At 35.4% G+C, this 24,864-nt stretch overlaps 4 protein-coding genes and 1 non-coding gene across 7 annotated transcripts; 4 read left to right on the top strand and 1 right to left on the bottom strand.

Annotated features, from left to right (window-relative positions):
• Positions 1-513: 513 nt before the first annotated feature.
• Positions 514-4,302, top strand: LOC113761135 (delta(8)-fatty-acid desaturase-like). Of its 3 annotated transcripts, none has more exons than XM_027303991.1 (2): positions 514-795; positions 2,449-4,302. In XM_027303991.1, the coding sequence occupies exon 2, from the start codon at positions 2,799-2,801 to the stop codon at positions 4,143-4,145; it is 1,347 nt and encodes a 448-aa protein (XP_027159792.1). In that variant the 5' UTR covers positions 514-795; positions 2,449-2,798; the 3' UTR covers positions 4,146-4,302. The 3 variants fall into 3 exon arrangements, with proteins under 3 accessions (XP_027159792.1, XP_027159791.1, XP_027159793.1); XM_027303990.1 differs by having other exon boundaries at positions 2,356-4,302; XM_027303992.1 differs by lacking the exon at positions 514-795 and adding an exon at positions 1,943-2,211.
• A 969-nt stretch (positions 4,303-5,271) lies between these two features.
• On the top strand, positions 5,272-7,951 carry LOC113761057. Its single transcript, XM_027303874.1, has 2 exons — positions 5,272-5,885; positions 6,961-7,951. Exons 1-2 carry the CDS (start codon positions 5,515-5,517, stop codon positions 7,457-7,459), a joined length of 870 nt encoding a protein of 289 aa, XP_027159675.1. The 5' UTR covers positions 5,272-5,514; the 3' UTR covers positions 7,460-7,951.
• A 7,857-nt stretch (positions 7,952-15,808) lies between these two features.
• Positions 15,809-19,462, top strand: LOC113761430 (protein ABIL1). Its single transcript, XM_027304414.1, has 9 exons — positions 15,809-16,211; positions 17,120-17,202; positions 17,459-17,609; positions 17,722-17,821; positions 17,957-18,046; positions 18,140-18,224; positions 18,334-18,386; positions 18,480-18,586; positions 18,856-19,462. Exons 1-9 carry the CDS (start codon positions 16,116-16,118, stop codon positions 19,012-19,014), a joined length of 924 nt encoding a protein of 307 aa, XP_027160215.1. The 5' UTR covers positions 15,809-16,115; the 3' UTR covers positions 19,015-19,462.
• Positions 19,463-21,096: 1,634 nt separating this feature from the next.
• LOC113762128 (UDP-D-xylose:L-fucose alpha-1,3-D-xylosyltransferase MGP4) lies at positions 21,097-24,149 on the top strand. Its single transcript, XM_027305417.1, has 4 exons — positions 21,097-21,794; positions 22,035-22,196; positions 22,961-23,176; positions 23,696-24,149. The coding sequence occupies exons 1-4, from the start codon at positions 21,285-21,287 to the stop codon at positions 23,903-23,905; spliced, it is 1,098 nt and encodes a 365-aa protein (XP_027161218.1). The 5' UTR covers positions 21,097-21,284; the 3' UTR covers positions 23,906-24,149.
• A 407-nt stretch (positions 24,150-24,556) lies between these two features.
• Positions 24,557-24,628, bottom strand: TRNAG-UCC. Its single transcript has one exon. It is a non-coding gene; the product is annotated as a tRNA-Gly (tRNA).
• Between the last annotated feature and the right edge of the window lie 236 nt (positions 24,629-24,864).

Here is a 24,864-nt window from a genome sequence, read left to right as displayed (position 1 = left end):
TTTCACATACATCACATTATGAAAATGCTACAATAATTATTTCAAATAATACTCTATCTAATTATTCTTTAGATCATGACTACATACATAGACCTGCCAACGGTCTGGGTCCGAATCCGTCAAATAATTTCGGGTACGGATAGGAATATAATTCCGTTATTCCGAATCCGAATATAAATTGATTAATAATTTAAAATATATATATTTATCACTATAATACTCCAAATTTACTTCAATCTGATTGTTGCATCCTTCTCGCTAGTATAGGCTAACTTCTATTTTTCTATATAGTCTAAAAAATGTAAGCTAACGTATGCTTAGTGCAATCATTTTTGCTTACTAATTTCCTTTCCTTTGGCTAATAGTACTAGTTTTGGTGTTGTATTGATTACTCCGCTGCCGCCTAAAGTCTCCACCAGTAGAAGAAGATAAGAGTCTTGCAAGCTGCAACAACGAAAGAAGAAAGTCTCGCCCACAATATTTGACTAAGTTTAGTCAAGGTACAAATCCGAAGGAATAAAACATACTGCCCTAATACCCCAATTTTAGACAAGCGCCGCATGTCTCTCTCACTCTCTCTTCTCTTTTGCTGTCCCCAATTTTAGCCGTCCCCTTTCCAAGCTTCAAAGAGGAGCAAGACAAAATCTGAGCTTCCAGTCCACCGCCTCTCTTTCTCTTCGGCCCCGGGCAATTAGTTAAAAGGAAGGAAGGAAGGAAAGAAGCAGTTGCAGTGCCCAAACCAATTTTTAAAAAAAAAAAAATCTGAAAGGATCTATTTGCAGTGGAAGAAGCCAGGTTGGGTTTTGTTTTGCTTTTTTCTATATCTGGGTCTGTTAACTGTTAAGGAAATAGAAGGGAGAGGGAGATTCTCTTCTCTGAAATGTAAATACACTACTACATAGATGGATAGATGGAGCAAAAGAAAAAGATGCAGAAGAAAGAGAAGTGAGAGAGCAATTGTTGTTTAGTTGGTTTAAATGCAGTCTGCAGTGGACTGGATTGGTGGGGACCGTGGGATATAATCATCATCCATTCTTCATTCTTCATTCTTCATTCTTCATTCTTCATTCCTGCGGCCGCTTCCTTCATCATTTCTGCTTCCTGCTCTCCTCGATTTTTCCGTCTATCTTTCTCGATTTTTCCGGATAGACCCGACCCGGATCCGAGATCAGTCGGATTTGGTTCCGGAACCCGTTTGAAATCCGAATCCGATAAAAGTATGACAGGTCCGGATCCGAAATAATGAATTTCGGCCGAATCCAACAACCCGTTGACAGACCTATACATACATATAGTCACATTCATTAGCGATGTGGTATAAATTTATTTTATCCTGATCCTAAAAGGTTCAAACGCATATGTAAATCCAAATTATCACTCCTCAGATAATTAGGTAATCCATGAGTGTCTGCTTGATATCCCTAAACTTTTGGGATAAATGAAAGAGAATAATTAGGTAAATTCGAATTATTACTTTTTAGATAATTAGGTAATTTAACAGAATATTTGGTATTTAATCTAGAGATTCTTGTTAGGCATAATGTAGTGAACCTTGCTGCATGAAATGAACTGGGAAGAAGGAAGATGAAAAAAGTAGTGGCTTATTTTATTTGTGGACTTATCTTGTGTTATTTGTATACTTACCTTGCACAGAAAAGGGAAAAAAATTCTATACGAAAACAAGTCTAAAAAGCCTACAAAAAAAAATCTTTCATTTCCAAATCAAACCTTAGATAATGAGCTTTAAAATGTAGAATTTGTCAAGAAGAAGGCTTAAAAAATGAAGGAGGTCAATGCTAAGTTTCAGCTAATACTTTAAAAAAAAAAAATCAAAACCATATTACCTTTTTAATAGGAAGGAAATCTTAAAGAATAATTCTTTAAATCTATTATTGCATGATTAATCCCTTTCCATACCACTATTGGAACATGATTAGAGATTTCCTTTTTAATACCCATTTTAAATCCTTACAGCGTAAAAAAAGATCCAGACTCAACCAGGGATATGATGAGTTGATGACAGTTGTTTTTTTTCTTTTTTGGCCTTTTCATTTTTTCTTTTATTTTTTATTTTTTCAACAGGAGAGGATTTGAGATTTAAGAGTAGGAAGGGAGAAGAGGGATTCGAACCCAAAACCTCTCTATTTAATTCCTTTCCTTGATGCGTACAAATCACAAAAATCTAAAATTCGAACCATGGTTTTTGGGAAGGTATGGACGATTGCTGTTCACAAAATTTATTTGATAATTGCGTTATTATAACTAGGTAGGTCCTGATATCACTACACGTTATAGCGAAAATCGAACCATGACTTTTTTTTTTTTCCCTTACTTTCCTTTGAATCTTTTTGGTAGGTCCTGATATGGATCTAGTTGTCTTGGATGATGATAGATTGGTTGCTAGACAATTTTGTACACTACGATACGACAGCTGTTGTTGTATCACAGGTGCTGAACCAGAGATCCACATCTAATCGAGGGTAGAAAAAGAATCAGCTTAAACTTGCAGTTAATGTTACGCGTTTGGAGTCCCAGCCTTGATCAACCGCGCTATCTTTTTGCGGCTTCTCTCCGCAGGCGTCGCTGTGACACCAATTTTATTTCTACATTAACGCTCCTACAAATTATTTCATTTTGAAAGAACATCAAGAAACAAGCAGTGCAATACCAAATCCCGATCCCCTTTTTGTTAGGTAAATACTACCAGCCCTTTTGTTTTTGGGTTTACCGCCCCCTTGAATATCTCAGGGGCCGGTTTGGCTTGCAATTTTCAATTTTCTTCTTCATTGGTGTCAACAATGGAGAAGGATAACAAGAAGTACATCACGGATGAAGAGCTGAAGAAGCATAACAGGTCTGATGATTTGTGGATTTCTATCCATGGGAAAGTCTACGATGTCACAGATTGGGTAAAAGACCATCCCGGCGGAGATGTTCCCATCCTGGATTTGGCTGGCCAAGACGCAACCGATGCGTTCATTGCTTTCCATCCCGGCAGCGCATGGAAGTATCTTGACAGATTTTTTACAGGTTATTATCTGAAAGATTTCCAGGTTTCAGAGGTTTCCAAAGATTACCGGAGAATTGCTACAGAATTTACGAAAGCTGGTATGTTCGAGAAAAAAGGCCACGGGGTGGTTTGTTCCCTTGGCCTGGTTTCATTGTTGTTTTCAATTTCCGTTTATGGTGTGTTATGTAGCAACAGTTTCTGGATGCATATGTTTTGTGGTGCCCTGTTGGGGTTCTCGTGGGTGCAAGTGACTTTCTTGGGTCATGATTCTGGACATTATCAGATCATGAGTACCAGAGGATTCAATAAGTTAGCCCAAATCCTCACCGGTAACTGCCTCACTGGAATCAGCATTGCCTGGTGGAAATGGACGCATAACGCCCACCATGTCGCATGCAACAGCCTTGATCATGACCCCGATCTGCAGCATTTGCCTGTTTTTGCAGTCTCCACAAACTTTTTTAAATCGCTTACTTCCAAATTTTATGGAAGAAAGCTGACATTTGATTCAATGGCGAGATTTCTTGTGAGTTATCAGCATTTCACGTTTTACCCAGTAATGGTAGTTGCAAGAATAAATCTTTATCTGCAGACGCTCTTGCTGTTGTTCTCGAAAAGAAAAGTGCCAGACAGGGCACTGAACATTTTGGGCGTCTGTGTTTTCTGGACATGGTTCCCTCTGCTGATCTCATGCCTTCCCAATTGGCATGAAAGGATATTGTTTGTTCTGGCAAGCTTTTTCGTGTCTGCTTTCCAACATATTCAGTTCTGTTTGAACCATTTCGCTGCAAATACCTACGTTGGAGCACCTCAAGGGAATGATTGGTTTCAGAAACAGACCAGTGGCACCATTGACATCTCTTGCCCTTCTTGGATGGACTGGGTCTATGGCGGATTGCAATTCCAGCTTGAGCATCATTTGTTCCCCAGGTTGCCCAGGTGCCATCTCAGGAGAATTTCGCCCCTGGTCCAGGACCTCTGCAAGAAGCATAATTTGCCTTACAGAAGTTATGGCTTCTATCAGGCCAATTTGACAACAATCAGGACTCTTAGGGCTGCAGCATTACAGGCTCGTGATCTCACCAACCCTGTTCCGCAGAATTTGCTCTGGGAAGCTTTCAACACTCATGGCTGAGGATTTCACGGATGCATCAAATCTGTCCTTTCTTTTTTCGTTATTTAGTCCGAGTAGGTCAGTTATTTGTCTTCTTAGCATTGTTTGGATTTGATTTTATTTGCAAAAAATTATCTGATTGTATCGTGAACGCATCTTCAAATTACCTTGTTATCTTTCCAACTATCTTCTTATTTCATATATATCACGTTACAAAAAGTGATATGTAATAATTTTTTAAAATATTATTCCAAATAATCTCCTATCCAAATGCAATAGTTTATGCTAGAAAACACTAGAACTAGTAAAATAAATTTTAGGAAAGAAAAATAAAGAGGTAAAAGTTTGCATGCACTTTGGCATTCTGTTCTTGTGATTCAGAGGCTAACCGTACTGGTTATACATCAAATTCACACTTACATGCAATGCAGGGGAGTTAGCAGGAAGTTCTTGATGCAAATGAAAGATTTAGTACTTGATGACTCTTTCTTCTTCTTCTTCTTAATTTCATTTTATTTGTTTTTCTTGAACATCATTATCAAGCATTGCCTACAGGAGTTAGTTAAGCCTTGAGAATTATAAATAATGCCAAAAAGTGTACAAATTTAAGGTTATTCTAGGTTGCAATTAATAATATTTTTCCCATTTAATTAAGAAAAAATAATTATTCAGAGTTTGTACTCCATTTTTTTTTCCCGTTTGGACTCTAAACCTATGGTCATCAATTTATTTTTATAAACAAAAATAAACGTCAAGATTGAAAGTATATATAACGTCATCAGTGCATGATTATATATAAGATTAATTCAATTGCCATCATTGGACAAAAGGCGAGGAGTGGGCTAAACTGATGGCAAAGACACTGAACTGAGTCCGGTTGTTGATTCAACAAAATACAAATCCATGCCAAGTTGCGAATTTGCCGATGCTTTTAGGAAGAGTTTCTACAGGCCCAATGGGCTAGCCTCTCATCAAAAAAATAATGGGTTAGCCCAGTATAAGGCCATTATATAAAATATCTATCTTATCAAAAAGTCACCTTGCGCGTTCCACCAGTCCGTTCAGAAGTGTATCACATCCACCAGTCACAATTTCTTTTTGTCTTAATAATTAATCGCTAATTCATAATTTTTCGAATTATCTAAAACAACACTTATCCAAATTTGGCCCTCCTCCCCTTCTCTCTCTCCCTTGTTTTCCTCCCTTCCTTTTTCTTTTTCTTTTTTTTTTTCTTCTTTCTGCCATTTCCGAGGAAATTACTACTCAATCCCGAATATTCGCATAGGAAAAAAGAAATCGCAAATTCCTTTGGAGAATAGAAGCAAAAAAGAAAAAAAAAATGCCCTTTGCAAATTTCTCCCATTTTTTATTACCTAAATCTTGACGTCCAATGGCACTTCTCGTATCGCCGGAAGTGGCCTCTATCTGCGGCCGGCGTTGTGAAACTCCGGCCAGGGTTCTCTCTTACACCAACCGGAAAAATGTGGTTGCGGTTTCTAATGGTGGAAAGAGAGCCGTTAGGGTTAGGGTTTCTTTGGAGGAGGCTAATGTTTTGAATTTGGGGAGAAATGTGGGTTTGTTATGCGGTATCGGCCATTTCTCTGCTCCGGTGAAGCAGGCAGTCACTGTGCCGTCTCCGAAGCCGAGCAAGGAGGAGGAGGAGAAGCGAAATTATTATCTGAATACGGGTTATGCTATTCGGACCCTCCGGGAGGAGTTCCCTGCCCTGTTTTATAAGGAACTCACTTTTGATATTTACAGGTTATAATCTTATTTTTCAAATTTGTGTTTCTGATTTTATCGTGTTAGACGTGATTGTCCTTTTTGGTTGGTTTAAGATTTTTTGATATATTCCTTATTGTATCGAGATCTGTGCATTTTAATTTATGGCTATTGAGTTAGAATGGAGGATTTCGTCTGGCCTCTAATTTGATTATGTAATATTGTTAGTCCGATGGAATGATTTACCAAGCTACTTAGTATTTAAGACGAGAGCAGCTCGATCTCTGAGCGCATAAGATTGGCTCATCAACAAACAAATCAAGCATGAACAGGATTTAGTTTTCATGAACTATCCAATCTCAGATCGCTCAATAAACTCAAAGCCTGATATGTACGTGTAAATGAATGAAGCTACTTGAGCTCGAGTAAATGTTGCCTTGCTAGAAGCTCATTCAATTTGAGCTCGTTAAATTAGTATCAAACTTGAACTCTATGATATTTTGGTTCGATTAAGTTTGTTAATACCCTTTCAGGCAGTGTTGAATTCTTGAATGCTCTGGCTATTCTGGTGAGTGTAGCATGTGATTATAACTTGTCCTTCTATCATTTAACTCCAACTGAAAATCCACTTAACTCAACCGTGGTCCTTCTCTATGATCAGGGTCAGCTACATGATTGCCATTTCGTAGATATTTGATCAATGAAGACAAACTCGCAAAAATACTACTATGTGATATGTTGACAGGATTTTCATTTGGAAAGTTTCAAGTTCTCTTTGGATCATAATATGTTAGCTATTGTGGTTCCTCCAAAAGATATATTTTCACATAATCTTATCTGATCAATGACGACTTCTGTTCAGCAGATAAGTTCCATGGATATAGTAAACTACTTGATTGTAATTTCGCGTTGTATGTCAATCTTCTTGTGTGTTGATGAATTACATGATATATCTTGCTTATTTCATGCATAATCGAAGGTCTGATGTAATCTGGCTCTGCAAATTGCGAACTTTATCTTGGCTTGTACATCTTTGAACTTCAAATTTTGTTGTAATTGCTTAATTGTTAATTTTTGAGCTATTGTTGATTGCCTCCTTTCTTCTTCTGTGTAGGGATGATATAGTGTTTAAGGATCCCCTCAACACATTTGCTGGGATTGAAAACTATAAATCAATATTCTGGGGTTTAAGGTTCCATGGCAGAATATTTTTCAGAGCCTTGTGGATTGACATTATCAGTGTATGGCAGCCTGTGGATAACATGATAATGGTCCGTTGGACTGTTCATGGCATTCCTCGAGTTCCATGGGAGAGCCATGGTCGATTTGATGGTACATCTGAGTACAAACTCGACAAAAATGGGAAGATATACGAGCACCATGTGCACAACATTGCTTTGCACACACCCCCGAAGTTCCGTGTGCTTGCTGTTGAGGAAATGATTCTGTCTGTTGGCTGTCCCTCGACTCCAAAGCCAACTTGTTTTGAGAGCTCATCTTCTTCCATCGGAAATATTGTAGAACCAGTGAAATTCAAAGGAGTCGAGCATTATGTATCTTCCATCTTAACTGGTGTTCATGGATCTGATTCAGAATGGTTGAGGAAATCTTAAATATGGATGTAGTCCTAGAATTTTGATCAATTTTGTCCGCCTACTCTCTGATGTCTTATATCAGTTTATCTGCTGTGAGTGGAAAAATTCAGTTTAGCCATGAGACGGCCAGGGAGTTGAACTCATTATTGGAAACTCAGATTATACCTCATGATGTCTGATCAAACGCTTCTGTGAGCTGCAGCTGCATAGCCTTTGTAATATTATATTACTTGAGTTGGAGTGGATTCCTGCGGATGTAGCCTCTGGCGCGTATTGTGTGACTGTAAATCTCGTGTATATAGTACAAGAGTGTACTACTTTAGCTGTCTGTTTGTACTAGTTAGTTGTAGAAACATATAATGTAAAGTTGGTGTATGACTTTTAAACTGGTATACCTTGATGCTTCCCTCTGAGTATTGATCAACAAGGTCAATCCGACCTATTACTAAAAGGCTAATAGCCTTTGGTTGATTCCTATTCTGTTATGTATGGTGTTTGTGTTTTAGTTGATTCGTGTTCTGTTGTGTATTGTGTTTTGCATTTCAACAATATGGTGAATTTGCTATATGAAGTAAACATCAAGGATTCTCGTTGTGATTCAAAGAAGGATGAATTAATCACATTGTCTATGGTGGAAAATGATATGAATATTGAGTTTCAAAAGCTTGCTGTTAATCTGAAAAGGACCGAAACCATATAAGAAGCTTTGCGGAATTGTCACTACGTGGGCTATCGCAACAACGAACAATTAGGACTGCACTGATTATGGCCCTGGACATCAATCTTAGTTCACTCTGATTGTAAAACTCTAGTTACCGGAGGCAAAGGAATCTCCCATTTAGAGAAGATATTCTACACCTAACTAGGCCCTTTTGGGTATGTTCCTTCATATTTACTGGGAGAGAATATAATTGCATTGGTTATGGTTTGGCGACATTTGCCGTTAACCAAGTTAATGATGCAGGTGGAAGTCATATTTTCCTGCGTGGCTTAGTTACGAAAGAAGCACATAGTTGATTCTCTGGCATTATATATATAAAATCTATATCCAAGAATCCAATGATCTTGCATTCACGTCATTCAGACAGATCACTAATCCTATGCTTCCAACGTGGAATTCAAGTCTTATACCTTGCAACTGAAACATGACAAATTGCTATGCTCTGAAGCCCCGTGCCTACTTATACAAGTTGGCTTTGTACTAGCCTATTTTATCTTGATGCTGGAGATTTCATTTCACCCATCCCCCAAGATTCCAATTAGGAGGGATGCATAGCTACGGCAACCATTGATATAAACCTTGAAAGAACCCACCTCAATAGTTAGATGACATCAAGAATTAGTCTTAATCGATTTGAGTGGCCTTCAAGCCAAACGTAAGACAACTTTTTTTTTCTTTTTTATTTTGGGGGAGGGGGTAGGGGTAGGTGGGAAAGAAGACGAGGTAAAATGCATTTTCCAAATGAGAGGAAAAGAAAATGGGAAGAGGGTCAAATTTAAAATTGGTTGTGAGACTGACAAGTGATAACTGGGTCGCGGTCGTCGCGGAGGCACATGTCAGCCAGCAAATAATGCGGGACGGGACAAGTCGCCGTAGTTAGTTTAATATCCATCCTTCCCGGTCCACCGTCTTTGCACTGGTGGAGTCTGGGTGGCCTGCGGGTCTCTGCTCGGTTCAACCATCTGTTCTGTGTTATCTTCCCACCGTAACAATAAATACTGCTGTACTACACATGCACAAAAATTTAAGGACAGGTGCATCATACGTGGTAAACTGATTCAAGTCCAGTTTTGATTATTTTGTGAATGAGTTTTAATTTATTTCTTTATACAATTATAAGATTATCTAGTGTAATTATAAGGAAAATGTGCCAAATTTTTCATGTCTATACATACTATTTGATAAACAACTATAATAATAATTTTATCACTATGATATGATACTTTTGATGGTATTTTATTATGCATTTAGATTTATGAGATAGAAAAAAAATGTTAAAATAATTAATTTAGAGTTTATAAATTTGTCAAGTAGTGAGATTATTATAATTTAGTAGTGGTTTTGGACTATTTCTTTTTTATTTATTATTAATTTTAATACCAAAAAATAGAAACAAATATTAGCAAAAAATATTGGATTACATATAAAGTTAACTCACAAAAAAAATCACCAGCTCAACATTTTGTTACAATATAAACTAGAGGTAATAGCGGTAGTTCTATAATTTTATTGGCAAAAAATTAAAATAAAAATGAATAAGAAGGAAAAAGAATGAAAAAATAATTTTAAAAGTCATTCTAAGTACAAGTGTATTACACATGAGAATTTCATTAAAATATATAAGTGTAGTATTATCATTTTAAATGATATGAGAGGTATCTGTAATTTTAAAAATCTCAAGGAAACTAAATAAAATTGTTAAAAATATCAAGGGAGGTTTATGAAATTATCCCTTTGTGAAATTATATTTGCTTGTCTCTTGTTTAAGAAGTCTTGATGTTCGCACTAAGTTTGAAACTTCAAAAAATTAAAAATTGTCGATTCAATTCTCCTCTCCTCCTTTCTTATTGGTTTTTTAAATCTACCTTCCCCTTCTAAAAAATAAATATATAAATTTCAAATCATATAGTATATATCAAATTCAAAGTTTAGAAGTTATCACACAAGAAATTCGGCCCGTGCATCTTCATTTTGAAAGTTAAATAATAATGCTATTTTACAAAAAAAAAAAAAGCTATGTGAACATAAAATTTTAAAATATATAATAGAATTTCGTATTAATATAAATTTGTATCAAAGTATTTTACGTTAAAACTCCTAAATAGATTGAAAGATACTAAAAAATGCACAAAAGTACTTTAAGAAACACCCAAAATTAAAGCACACTAAAAAAATACATAATCACCATCTCTCTAACTCCTTCGTATTCTCACCATTTTTCCTACCCTACAGCTCTATCCGTAATTACCTCCTACACCACCTTTCCATTTATCCTGTATGATAACCCCTTATATTTCTTGTCATTAATTGGCGAATAGCACTCTCGCCTACCCATTCCCGTAGCCTTATTCATGTCTTATTCTACCATTCTTTCTCTCATATATCTTGTAGCTAAAACTTTGTCTTGATTATAGTGTGCCCTTTCCCAATTTTATGGTCATACGTTTCAACCTTTTCGTTGTTCACAACTCGCTTTCTCATTTTCAAGCATTTTTTTACCAAATCAAAAGATGGAATTTTGATTATAGAGAAAATTTGAATTTGAAGTGTAAATTTTGTGAAATTTTTACTACCTCTTGATATTTTTCTATGAACAAACATTCTGAAATGGTTTTTAAATAAATATTTGTAGTAAAAAAAAACTTTTAAAAAAAAAGGCTTCTTCCAAAAAATAACCATCAAAGCACCCATTTCTTTATTTATATATGTATATGCACTTTTGTTTATATGTACTTTTTAATACATTTGTGTTATATGAATATCTAGTTTTTTGGATGATATTTATAATATGTTTAGGTTAAGTGCAATTAAATAGTAAAAATATATATATATACATGTATCCAGATAAAATGTTTGATGAACATGTTTGGTCGAGTCACTTGAATTGCTTAGCATCGTGCATAACAAACTTGGAGTAATCTCGTATGTTAAAAGTAAAACATGCATTGGTATCTAGATAAGACAACGAAATCCGTGTTCAACCATGTTTTTTTTCCTCTGAAGGATGACATGTTCGACCATGTGAAGAGTCCGCGTTCAGCTAATTTCTTTACTGTCAATTGTAAAGGATAACATGCATATGCACAACAACTAACAATTTGAAATGAAATTATTTTAAGAAATAATTAACGATTTTAAGGGCTCATTTGGAGTTGCGGTAGCTGATTAAAAAATACTTCTCTAGTAAAATTTTTAATAAAAGCACATATCAACTGTTTAATGTTATGAAACAACTAAAATGTGGATGTCCTTTTGTATTCTCAAGAGGATTAATTCATGATTTATGGCTACATTATGTATAGAAGTTACAATCCATAAATCTATTCATGTAGTGGAGAAACCGTTTCATAGGTTTTTTCATATTCTTGTAGTAGTGGGTATTTAATAGGATTAATGTATCTTTAATCTTGTAGTACCTATATATAGAGGTACATTGACACCCTTTGTGAGAACTTTTGTATTAGTTGGAATAATAAGATAATCACTCTCTATTTCTCTACTTCTTTTTCTAATATCTCCAATATTTCACTTGATATTATAGTGGTTTATTTTATTAGTTTTACAATACGTTATCAGCACGAGTCTCTATTTTTGAGTAAAAGGTGAAAACGGAGGCTTTACTTTGAATAAAAGTGAAACACGAGATTCTGCCCATGTTTTTTTTTCGCCAACATCTGTTTATTTATTGAGGTAACCTATAAATTATTTCAATTTATTTCAATTTATTATGGTTAACCTTTGAATGATTGCAAAATACAAGTGTCTACTACTGAGCAACTACTAAACAAGAACATATATTCTTTGACATCTTTGAGGTAATATTTCATTTTTTAATTCTACTTATTTATCTTTAGAATTATTTGTTATAAATACTTATATTCTGATGCATTGAGTTTTGGAGATGCTATTATAGAAAATCAATTATGCTTGAGGATCCACTTGTTCTTTGAAATACTAAAAGAAAAATATGGTCATTATTTTAAAGTCTGGTATGATAAATTTACTTATGGTTGCAAGTACATAATTCTGCTATGTTTAGAATTATTTCTTAGTTGAAAATAATATTCTCTACATATTTCTCAAATATGCTACTGTAGTAGCAATATTGAGAGAAAATTTGAGAAATATTTTGTACTTATTGCATACTAGTTCTAGTTCATTCCTAGAAGTGAATGCGACTAAATTTCAATTTATTAGTTATGGTTGTTGCCATGACTATGATTTTGGTAAATATATATTTTACCATGACAAGAGAAAAAATTATCACTTGAAATGGGATAATAATGATGAGGACAAGAAAGTAAAGATCCTGAAAATAAATGTCTCGAAATACATATGAGGAATCAAAATTGTAATAGCATCTTCACATGGCCAATTTCTTTAAACACCCTGAAAGTGTATGATGCTTGATTTAATTTATGATAGTAATTGACTTTTCTTCCTGAAGAAGAAATTGATGTTAAATATTTGAAAATCAAAGGATTATGGTGACGATATTTGTCCCATAAGAATTATGGTGACAATGATATGTGTCTCATTAATAAGTGCTACTATATACACTATATTCTAATGAGAGAGACAAACACAATCAGTTGTAGTGTTTAAGTGATTGAAAACTCCAGAAGAGCCACTACTATATTTCTCCCTGTAGGAGAAAAGTTTATCATAAATCAAGCACTACTTTTTACCATGTCTCGAAAAATTTATTGAATTTGAATATCCGTTGAAATGGATATCTAATTGAGACAATAATAGAGATCATGTTTAGAAATCAAATGAGATAAAGGTTAATTATATCATAATAACCATTCAAGAGAGAAATGGTTATCGATCTAGTTGTCTTCATTCTTATTTGATTTATAATTATCACCTGCAGTAAACCAGAAGTTTACTGATCCCAATGGATATATGATTTGACAAATGTGAGAATATTTGAGAGTCGACAAGTATTTATACATACCCCTTTATATTATATACGACTCTAAAAGAAATTTAAAATTTATGTCGGGTATGAATCATCTTTTACGATTAAATATCGTAAAATATTGATGAGTGATCAATTGAATGATTTATTTATTCTGATGAACTACGATTCCCGACATTAGGGGGAGGAAAAAATCAACCGAAAGGAAATCACCTGAAAAATTGAATTTCCTCGATTCTCATACAAAATAATGTGAATTAGAAGTTCAAGAAATTCTTCATTTGTAGAAAGTTATATTTATCGACTCCAGAAGAGTCATTAAATCAACTATTCCTGCAGGAAATACTCTGGTTAAAATTGATGTCCCTGAAGGATATGCACAAGTGATACAAATAAATTTAAGACCGACCTACCTAAATAAGGTATAAATTGATTTCGAATAACTTCGGAGATTAAATAAATGTCATGACAAAATTCAACATCTTGAAGAGATCGCTCCCGAAGAGAATGAAATCATAGACAATTTAATTGGAGCCTAATAAAATGTAGCACTTGATATTATAGAAGTTGATGAGAATTATGAATCTAAATCGATTGATGAATGTTGGTATAGAAATGATCGGCCAAAATGGAAAGATGTGATCCAATCTGAATTAGACTCACTGGTTAAAAGAAAAGTTTTGGACTTGTAGTCCAAATACCTGAAGGTGTAAAGTCAATAGGATATAAATGGATATTTGTGATAAAGAGTAATGAGAAAAAATAAATTGTGAAGTATAAAGTAAGACTTGTAATCCAAGAATTTTCACAAAGGTCTGGATTTAATTATGATGAAACGTAATCACCTGTAGTGGATGCTATCACATTTAGATATTTTATGAGTTTTGCAGTACATGAAAAATTAGATATGCGTCTAATGGACGTCGTTACTACATATTTATATGGAAATCTTGAAAATGATATTTATATGAGAATTTTCGAAGAATTCAACATGCCTGAAGCATGCAAATCAAATCCTAAAGATATTTATTCTATTAAATTACAAAGGTCTTTGTATGGCCTCAAACAATCTGGACGTATGTGGTATAACCGCCTCAATGAATGTTTAACTAAAAAAGGTTATACCAATGATCCAATATGTCCATGTGTTTTTATCAAGAAAAATGGATCAAATTTTGTGATAATTGCTGTATATGTTGATGATCTAAATTTGATTGGAACTCCTGGAGAGATTCAAAATAATGTTGAATATTTGAAGAAGGATTTTGAGATCAAGAATTTTGGAAAAACAAAATTCTACCTTGATTTACAAATTGAGCATTTGAAAAGTGAAATTTTTGTCCACCAAACTGCTTATACCCGAAAGGTATTAAAGCGGTTTTATATGGATAAAGCACATACATTAAGTACTCCAATGGTTGTCAGATCATTAGATCCTAATAAGGATCCTTTTAGGCCGCGAGAGGAAAATGAAGAGATACTTAGTCCTGAAGTACCATATCTCAGTGCAATTAGCGAAGAATATTGGAATGCGACGATTAAAAGATCTCAAATGATATTTGCATCAGGGGGAGAAATTAATATACAGGAATAATGTACTCTTTTTCCTTCACTAGGATTTTTGTCGCGATGGATTTTTTCCTAGCAAGGTTTTAACGAGGCATATTCTTTGTGTAATGGACATCCAAGGGTGAGTGTTATGAAATAACTAAAATGCGGATGTCCTTTTATATTCTCAATAGGATTAATTCCTGATTTATGGCTACATTATGTATAGAAGTTACAATTCATAAATCTATTCATGTAATGGAGAAACCGTTTCATAGGTTTTTTCATATTTTTGTAGTGGTGGGTGTTTAATAGGATTAATGTACCTTTAATATTGTAATACCTATATATAGAGGTACATTGACATCATTTGTGAGAACTTTTATATTAGTTGGAATAATAAGATAATCACTCTCTATTTCTCTACTTCTTTCTCTAATATCTCCAATATTTCACTTGATATTATAGTGGTTTATTTTATTAGTTTTACAACATTTAAATACTTTTAAATATATTATTTAGAGATATAGTTCAATAAGTACTTATAGTATTGGATAATATGTAATTTTAATTTTTTTAAAAAATATTTATCTCTTCATTTGGTGCGTAATATATGATAAAATGATTAAATTTGATGTTTTATTTTTTAAATCACCAAAACTACTCTAAAAGCACTAAATTTGAGTTTTCGCTAATAGTACTTTTAACACCAAAAACTCTATTTCTAATTTTCTGAAATGATATTTACCAAATACTTTAAAAGTACTTTTAACACTTAAAAATGCATTTTTTTTTTTATCAAAATAACCTCAATTTCAAACGGGTCTTAAATGTGAAGAGTAATGTGGGAGTCGAGAGGAATATATTTTATAAATTAAATTAAATGTAAAATGCTAAAGAAAAGAAATTGGGAGTTTGAAGTTGCGAGGAAACTTGTTCCGAAAACCTTCTAAAATTTACATAGATTTAGATAGATATCCACTTTACTTTGATCTATTAATAATAATCTAAGAAGATGGGTTAATTAGTTGAGCACCTGAGCTAATAGTAGTCTTTTTTCGGTTGGGATGGATACATTAGTAATATTACATAAATAAACACAGACGTCATTTTCACTTGGAAATAACTCCAAAGCTCATCATAACAACGAGACTAAGAGAGAAATTCGCACTTCCCGGGGGTTTGCTTCCGCTACACACACTCATAAATTCTTCCCACCACCAAAATCAAATGCTACCAAACCAACCTTAACCGAAAAATCTAACTATTAGTACAAACCAATCCACCGCCCTTTAAAAAAAAAAAAAAGAAAGCCACACTGCTCTATATATACAGATACTTACATCATCGGCATTAATATTCAAATCTAAATGTTCTTAGGGTCTCTGCAGGAGTCCCATTTGATCTCTCACCTGAAATTCGTTACTTGCTGTGGCAGTGTTTGACTAAAAATTTTTTTAAAAAAAGAAATATAGAAGAAGATGGAACTGGAGCAAATTGGGGCGGAGAAGCCCCGGCCGATGACCTACGATGAGGCGTCAATGGAGCGTAGCAAGAGCTTCGTCAAGGCTTTACAGGTCCACGGATTTATGATTTTTCCTTTTTTATTTGGGATTATTTAGTATCATTGATTCTAGATAGTTCCCAAGCAGATCTGGTTTTATGCATGCACATTAAGTTGTTCGCAAAGACTTGGAGTTGATTCTTCTTGTAGGTAGTTGACTTTTACGTTTGATAATCTTTGTCTGGTTTTTTGATTGAAAGTAAGCTCAAATGGAGGTAATGCAACAAAGGCCGTTGGAGTTTTGAGCTTTCCACCTGCAATTTGTCGTTTTTAATTTAGAAATTTTGTTTTGGTTCTTTGGTTGATTATTTAGCCCCTGGGAATCAATTGGGTTATTTATTACGCGGCATTCTGATTGAACTATTAGATATTAAAGTGCGGATTTTGCTTTCAGGACTAGGTCTGTTGGTCTCAACCTTAAGTATAATGTGTCTTTGGCATCATGGGACATATTTGCTAAACTACGGAACTCTAAAGATGAGAACTATAGCTCAGTTAGTAGCATTTTGATAGAGCTGATTTCCCATGTCTTGATTACTAAAGCCCTGACAGGCCTTGGAAGTAGATGTTACGTAGTTGGAGTTTGGTTTAATAGCTTAACTGTATTTGGAGTATTTACCTGAAATCAAATAGTGCCATTTTGGAGTACTCTTTTTCTTTTTTCTTTTTTTTGGGTCGACATGTCTTTTTTTTTTTTTTAATAAATAAAGAGCTTACTATGTCCAATGCTATATGGAGCAGTCACCAAATGATAACATGCGTTGGGTGCTTGTTTAGATCATACATTCATCATATGATTTGTCTTAAAATAACTTCATTGGTTGTCTTGATATGTCTTTTTCAAGTTGATTCTTCTGCATAATTTGGCTGATCATGTTGTGTCTTAATATAACTATGGTTTTGCTGTTCTGGCTATTGCAGGAACTCAAAAACCTGAGGCCTCAACTATATTCTGCTGCAGAATATTGTGAAAAGTCTTATTTTCATAGTGAGCAGAAGCAAATGTATGATACATTGCTGCTATCAAATTGCCATTGCAACTCCATTGCGGTTTATTTTAATTGAAGCCCTTCATGCTTTTCAGATTTCATGTATTTTGTAGTTCATATGTGAAAGTCTCTTTGAGCTTATGAAAAAAGGAAAAATAATAATCACTTGCTAGTGTAAGTTCTTTTCAAGATTTAGCCAAAGATTCTTCCTATGGCATCATCTCTGAGTGCTTTTTTTTTTTCTATGAAATAAATTTGACTTCTGCATCAGGGTACTGGATAACCTGAAAGATTATGCTGTACGAGCTCTTGTGAATGCTGTTGATCACTTGGGGACTGTTGCTTATAAATTGACTGACCTCCTTGATCAACATGCCATGGATATTTCATCAATGGAGCTAAAAATCACATGTATAAATCAGGTAAAATTTTATTCCCGTGCTTGTGAATTAGCTACTTTAAGAGAACTGTGATATCATAGAGGCTGATTTTAGTCTTCTTTTTTTTAAAAAAAAAATTAATTTATTCTGTAAGCAACTTCTTACATGCCAAACATTCACGGAGAAAGAAGGCCTCAGGCAGCAGCAGTTATTAGCAATCATTCCAAGGCATCACAAGCATTACACTTTGCCAAGTATGAATAGTCACAATTAAGTTTACCAAATAATGATCATGATTAAGTACTCAAGAAACACTTACCATTTTCTACAATTTAAATCCATTCTGTTTGCTTGTTGTATGTTTGTTCTCCTGTTGGTTTCTTCGGTAGATGCTGTTAACAAAAAGGTACACTTCAGCCCACAAATTCGGATGGATCCGAGACAACAAGTTCATGTAAAACCGCGTCTTTATCCTTCAGGTAGCTGTTTTCTAGGTTAGCAATGTTCATTCTATCAGTCTCAGCAAGGCCTTTGAGAACAATTTTTTGGTTATTAATCACATTCAACTTCAGGTACACCTGCAGCAAAAACTCTTTCATGGCATTTAGCTTCAGAAACCAAGTCTTCCTTGAAAGGAACTCATCGAGCATCTTTAAGGTTAGTCTGTGGAGTTCATCTTGTAATCAGGCCAAAAATTGGCTACCGTGCATCAAATTTCCAACTGATGATTTCATTGGAGATTAAATGGTATTTGCTTAATCTGCAGTTCTGAGGACTCAAAAAGTTCTGGGAAAAGTTCCATTGGGTTCAATTTGTTAGGTATGCGAAGCATCCAGTAAAAATTACTCTTTGCAGACATTACATCTTCCATTAGATAAATGCATTGCTATTGTTTCCTCTCTGTTTTAGCAGATGCTGAACAGAGTGGCAGGATAAAGTCCCCAAAACCTCATTCTCAATTGCCGAGTGTGGGACCTGCTTCAACTGTAGCTATAAAAACGCTAGGCATCTCACGGCTGGTAATTGAGGAAATCCATGGAGCTTAACACTTTTCTTTGAGTGGATATTTTATTATCTTATGGGATTGGAGCTTTTGAATTCCTGGCATGCTTGAACTTCTATGACTACTGCAGATGTTCTTGGTTATTGTTGAGCAAGTTCTTTTGCTTCATTCTTTCCATAAATCATAATTTTTGGGCTTAATATGCCTAAGCCCTGTGGCATAGGCAATTAGTAGCAATGTAGACAAATCTGTTTACTAATGGTTAATCTAATGACTCTATTGCAGGATGCCGTGGAAGGCTCAAAACCTATGACTCCATTTAGATCTTTTGGTAACACAACTCGGCAGGAGATTGTTCGGGTGCCTGCTCGGAGCAAGAGTGTACTATCGGCCTTCTTTGTCAAGCAGAAGACGCAGAAACTGAAGGCCAGTGCTATGTCATAAATTTGTACATAAGGAGTTAAAATGAAGTATACAAACCACAGGAAGTCGTGCATCATCTCCTATACTTCATGGTGATTGGGTTCTCCCCTGACCATTTATTGACTAACCAGACCATTTACCTTTTGTCGTCCAAACCTTTGTTTCAAGCTGAAAGGTGTATATTTTTAGGAGGGAAATGTTGATTTTCTGCTTAGCAAGCAAATGGCCCGGAACGATCGTTGTATACCTGATGCTTGCAGATTAATGAAGCTTGGTGCTGAATGCTGCACGGTGGCTTGCAAATAATCTCTGTTATCTTCTATATTCACACGCATTCATTTTGTCCCTTGTTAGTTGTCCTTGTTATTTTGAAGACTTACTAAAGATACCGATGTTACAGTGGATCATATCTTACGGGAAAAATATGAAAGGCTGCTTAAATACACTGAATGTCAAGCAAATTTGAACACTTCGAGGTCTTGTTTGGATTTCTGTATTTCGATTTTGCGAACTTGTCACAGGATTTAGGCCCCATTGTGTCATATGCTGAAGTTGTGTTGGGGTCGAACAGCCTCTGCTGGTTTAAAGATTTGCTTGGATGCAACTCATGTCTAGCATTTACAGTTCTTGTAGTGACTTGCTATTCGCTGATTAAAATAGAGAAAAAGGGAATGGCAAAAAGGTCAAATGTAGTCAAATAAATTCCAACTATTGCAGGTCAATAACGGTGGAAAAGGAAAAACTTCTGAACGAATAATCATGAATTCAAACCATTGCCCGCACAGTAGTCCCCCTTCCTTTGTCAAAGAGGATCATTTATTTCCAATCAGTCGTTAAATGTGGTTCGGTAGGTTTCAAATGAGCTAGGGTCCCAAAAGTCCGAGAAATAAGAGATTTTATGATCATTAATTCATGTTGAGTTCTTTTCTAATGGGATATTTGGAGACTGAGGAAGAGGAGGAACTTATCTTTATAGGGGACTTACAAAATGGAGATGCAGTTAAGGTTGATACTCGCTTCTGTAGTGATGTAACATGCTTGTCTTCTCATCCAAATTTTTTTTTTTTTTATAAGTGGAAGATTTTGAATTCAGGACCTTCTACTTATAATTTTTTTAAGTGTACTACTCAACTAAATACTCCCCCCTCTTGTTTTTCTGGGCATCCAAGTGCTTTGTTCATCAGGTATTACTATAGAACAGGTATTGGCGCATAATAAAACCCAAAGAAATCACCTGGCAGAAAGTAAGTAATTGCCATTTGGTCGTGTTATTAGACTTGGTTGAGCCAATTAGGGGTGCCAACGGGTTGGGTTTGAATTCGGACCCGACTCAGATCTGATAAATTTTTCTGAATTTGGGTTAAAAATAATTCTAATACCCGAATCCGGATCCGGATCCGGATCCGTTTACTCTAATAAAAAAAGGGGTGGAATACGGAATATAGGATTCGTTCTGTATTCGACTCGGATCCAAACAATATATTAATAATTATAAAATATAAATATTTATAAATACATTCTTTTACCAAATTAACAATTTAGTAATGACTTTGTAGATTGATTTGTGACTAGTTTCGGATTGACTATTGCAAGTTATTTGTGATTTAGTTTTGTAATTTGATTTGTTTAAATTTGGAGATTGAATTTGTGATTGGTTTTGAATTTAATTTTAAATATTTAAATTTGGACCTTTTAGACCCGGAATCGATCTTGACCCGTCGGACCTGGTTTCACGACTCTAAGGTCAAGACCCGTCGGATATACGGGTCTTGTCCGGATCTACTGCATAAAAACGGGTCTAAGTCCGGAATTTTCAATTCAGGCCCGACCCCGACCCGTTGACACCCCTAGAGCCAATATAATTACGGGCTGTTCGGTATAAACCTAGATGAGAAGCATGTAGCCATCCCAATTTAGTATGAAGAGGCAAGCATACAAAATAAGTACTAGTTGTGTCTGGAAGGAGACGAGGCTGGCCCAAGAGTTAGATGGACGGGCTGCTACTAGTCGGGCCTTAAGATGCAGAGAGTTAAGAACAATTATCAAAGCCCTGTTTATGTCGGAACCGGGACACGATTCCTCCCTCCCTTCCCAGCCCTTTTCCAGATTCTCCCAATCTCCACGTCCTTCATTGCTAGAGAATTGAGATCTGTCTTTTGATCATTGCATTCTTCAGAGAAATTATAAAGGAAAAAATAACAGAAAAACCTCAAATTCTTGGCCCTGTAATCCTTCTTCTGTCTATCAACAGAAACCAAAATAGAAATCAAGCATTGAAATCAAGCATAAAAATGTCATCTTTTCTGCACCAAAGGCCACTTCACAACATTCTCACAGACCAGTATCCATTATCCCCTCGATCTCCCCAAAATTCTCAAAAACCCAGCATTCTTTTCAACCGCACTTCTCTCGTCCTCCTCCTTTCTCTCCTCATAGTACTTGGTATCCTCTTCCCCTGGATTCAAATCCCACAAGGAGGCCTCTTTAGCAGCAGCATTAGTAGTTCCCGCAGCGGTAATCCTAACTTTTCTGAATCAAAGTGGCGTGCCTACACGCTCTCTGAGGCAGCTGCCAATGTGGCAAAGAACAATACTCTTATTGTTTGTGCCGTCAGTGAGGCTTATTTGCCATTCTTGAACAACTGGTTGATTAGTATTGTCAGGCAGAAGCACCATGATCAAGTGCTGGTGATTGCAGAGGATTATCCGACGTTGTTTAAGGTCAATCAGAAGTGGCCTGGCCATGCTGTGCTCATCCCTCCTGCACTGGAATCTCAAGCTGCTCATAAGTTTGGTTCTCAGGTTGTATACTTTATCCACTGTTGGGATGATTTTGACCTTAAATTTTTCCTCTTAATGTTGGGTTTTTTAGATTTTAGGATTTGGAAGTTGTTTTTGAAATTTGATCTTGAGGTGTTAAATTATACTAGTACTTCTTGAGATAGGAACTAATTTATTAGTAATCCCTATTGAATTAATTTGACACTGCACTGTCTAACTGATTTCCCATTTTGAATTAACCGTGTGAGTTCTACTTCACAGGGGTTCTTCAATTTTACATCGAGAAGGCCCCGCCATCTGCTGCAAATTTTGGAGCTTGGCTATAATGTTATGTACAATGATGTTGATATGGTTTGGTTAGCAGATCCATTTCCTCATCTGCAAGGGGAGCATGATGTGTACTTCACTGATGACATGGCTGCTGTAAGTGTCCTGAAAAGTGATGTTGTATCCCATTCCAATAAATTATTAGGTTTTGGTCAAAACCACGGGAATTGTACATCATTTGTCAACATTAATGGGTTTGGCAAGAATCTGCTGAAGAATGCATGATAATTTTCTCTAAATATCATCTCACTCTTAAGAAGTTTTTAGCACTTGGTAAGTATAATGGAACTGCTGCTCTATTTAAAGAAGTTCATTAATCCAAACTGTTTAACAATTTCCTGGAATTTGGAATTCCTTTGGATTCTAAATTCTCTTAGTTCGTTATAAGTCAATTAGATGTTATGTTTACAATGAATAAATGGCTCGTGTTGAAATTTTTATGATTTATCTTTATTTCCTCATTGCAAAGAACAACTTAAATTTCCTTGCTGAAGACTATATTTCCTAAAATGTTGTTTACTATCATAAAGTAAATGTTATGACTTCAAATTTATGTCAAAAGAACATATGCTAAAACAACGTAGGAATGGGTATATTTTAAGTCTGGAGAAGTACGTATGTATACCATAGTGAAGTTGGACATTTAATTATCTCTGATTGTGCATAACTCCTGACATTGTATGTTAACATTCCAGAGCATGATTATTAAATTTGTTTGGTCAAAATCTAGTCCTGCTTGCAGACGATCAAGAGCTATGCATAACTAATTCTTGCTTCTGCTTTTAGCAGGTTGTGTATTATGTTCTTGACAAGATATGACAAATTACAGTTTTCTGCTATTCTCTATGTTTCTTGAACAGGTGAAACCTCTGAACCATTCCCATGATTTGCCACCTCCAGGAAAAAAAGGTCGTACTTACATCTGTAGCTGTATGATTTTTCTGCGACCCACTGGTGGAGCAAAACTAGTCATGAAGAAGTGGATTGAAGAGCTTCAGGCTCAGCCATGGTCCAAGGCCAAAAAAGCCAACGACCAGCCTGCATTCAACTGGGCACTGAACAAAACTGCTGGACAGGTATGGGCTCCTTGTTGATTTTGGCCCCTCCTTGGATGACCTATTAGGCACTCATGTCCAGAATAAAAATAACATTTATGAGTCAAAATTACCAGCATTCCATTTTATTCAGTATCGGAAACCTTTGCACACCAGAAGCATATTGATCAAAATACAATTATAGTTGAATTATGCCTGAGTTAGACACATGCACACGCATATTGTCTGGCCAGGAGATTTCAGCTTGAACCCCTTGCCTGGACCAGTTGAGGTACGAAAGTGCCTCTTTGACATGTTCTTTGATGTTTTGCCTTAGCTTACTCCCGTTTTGGACTCGTTTTTGTTTTAGCTTTATTTACATAGTTCATTGTACTTTGACGATGATGTTTGCTGCACCTTTAATCTATGAAAGCTTCGATTTTTAAATATTTGCAGTGGATGGTTTTCATTGGACGTGTTATATTGACGTTAATAACTCGGGCTTTGTCACTGCTTATCGACTGGGGAAACAACTGACTCTCTGTTTTAAAATAACTGCAGGTAGACTTGTATTTGCTTCCTCAGGCTGCATTCCCAACGGGCGGTTTGTACTTCAAGAACCCGACATGGGTACAGGAAACTAAGGGAATGCATGTCATTATTCACAATAACTATATTACTGGTTTTGAAAAGAAGATAAAGCGATTTCGTGATTATGGTCTCTGGTTGGAAGATGATCATTCCTTGGAGTCACCGCTTGGGAGATTATGATGTGATTTGAGGATTGTGCTTGTTGGCAAGGGATAAGCTCAAATTGTTTATACCCATCTCCTTCAACAACAACCCGGATGGTACATTTCAGCTAACTTGCAGTTAGCCCTTTATTGAGTCTAAGCGACTAATATGAAAGAGAAAAGCCCTTTATTGCAGTTAGCCCTTTACTGCAGCTAACTTGCAGTAAACAGCACCGGCGGCTCTCAGATTGTCTTCCATGCAAGTTTGAGAATTACTGCTATGAAGCGCTCACCTAATGTTTCCTAGCGGGTCGATGATTCTTAATTTCTTGTCCAGAGGAATTCTTTGCAGTTTTGTTTTCTATTAGTCATGACTCAGATTAACTCGCTCGTGCTATATACCTGTAACTTTCAAAGATGATGCTGTATCCAAAAAGGATGACTTAATTACAGCAATATGTTAAAGGTACTGTGAAATACAGCAATTACTGGCAATTTTTTCTTACTTGATGACTTAATTTTCCAGTACGATAACTAAATTCTGTCCGTTTCATATATCCTTACGTTTCTCGAAATTATAAAAAAAAATCCATCAATTCGAATTTCAATTTCAATGAGAAGGGAATGGAATGATATAAAATTAAAAACTAATTAGAACAGCAAGCCAACGAAACAAAAATACTTCAACTGCGTTTGCCGGGAGTCGAACCCGGGTCTATTGCTTGGAAGGCAATTATCCTAACCGTTGGACTACAAACGCTAGTTGTGAAAGGCGCTGACCATTTTTTTCCTACTATTAAGGCAGATAGTGTCGGCACGTCCACTACACCAAAATATCCTTCCATCACAGTATTTATTCTGACCGACTGCACTCCCAGATGATGATGAATGTCTTTTGCTAACAAAACCAGTAAGAATTTTTTTTTTTTAAAAAAGACAATAAGAAGGTAAATAATCCAGAAAAAAAATACAATACATTTATTAAAAAAAAAAAAA

Source organism: Coffea eugenioides, chromosome 2 (assembly GCF_003713205.1).
Source record: "Coffea eugenioides isolate CCC68of chromosome 2, Ceug_1.0, whole genome shotgun sequence".
Lineage (NCBI taxonomy): Eukaryota > Viridiplantae > Streptophyta > Magnoliopsida > Gentianales > Rubiaceae > Coffea > Coffea eugenioides.
This window is presented reverse-complemented; position numbering and strand designations above follow the sequence as displayed.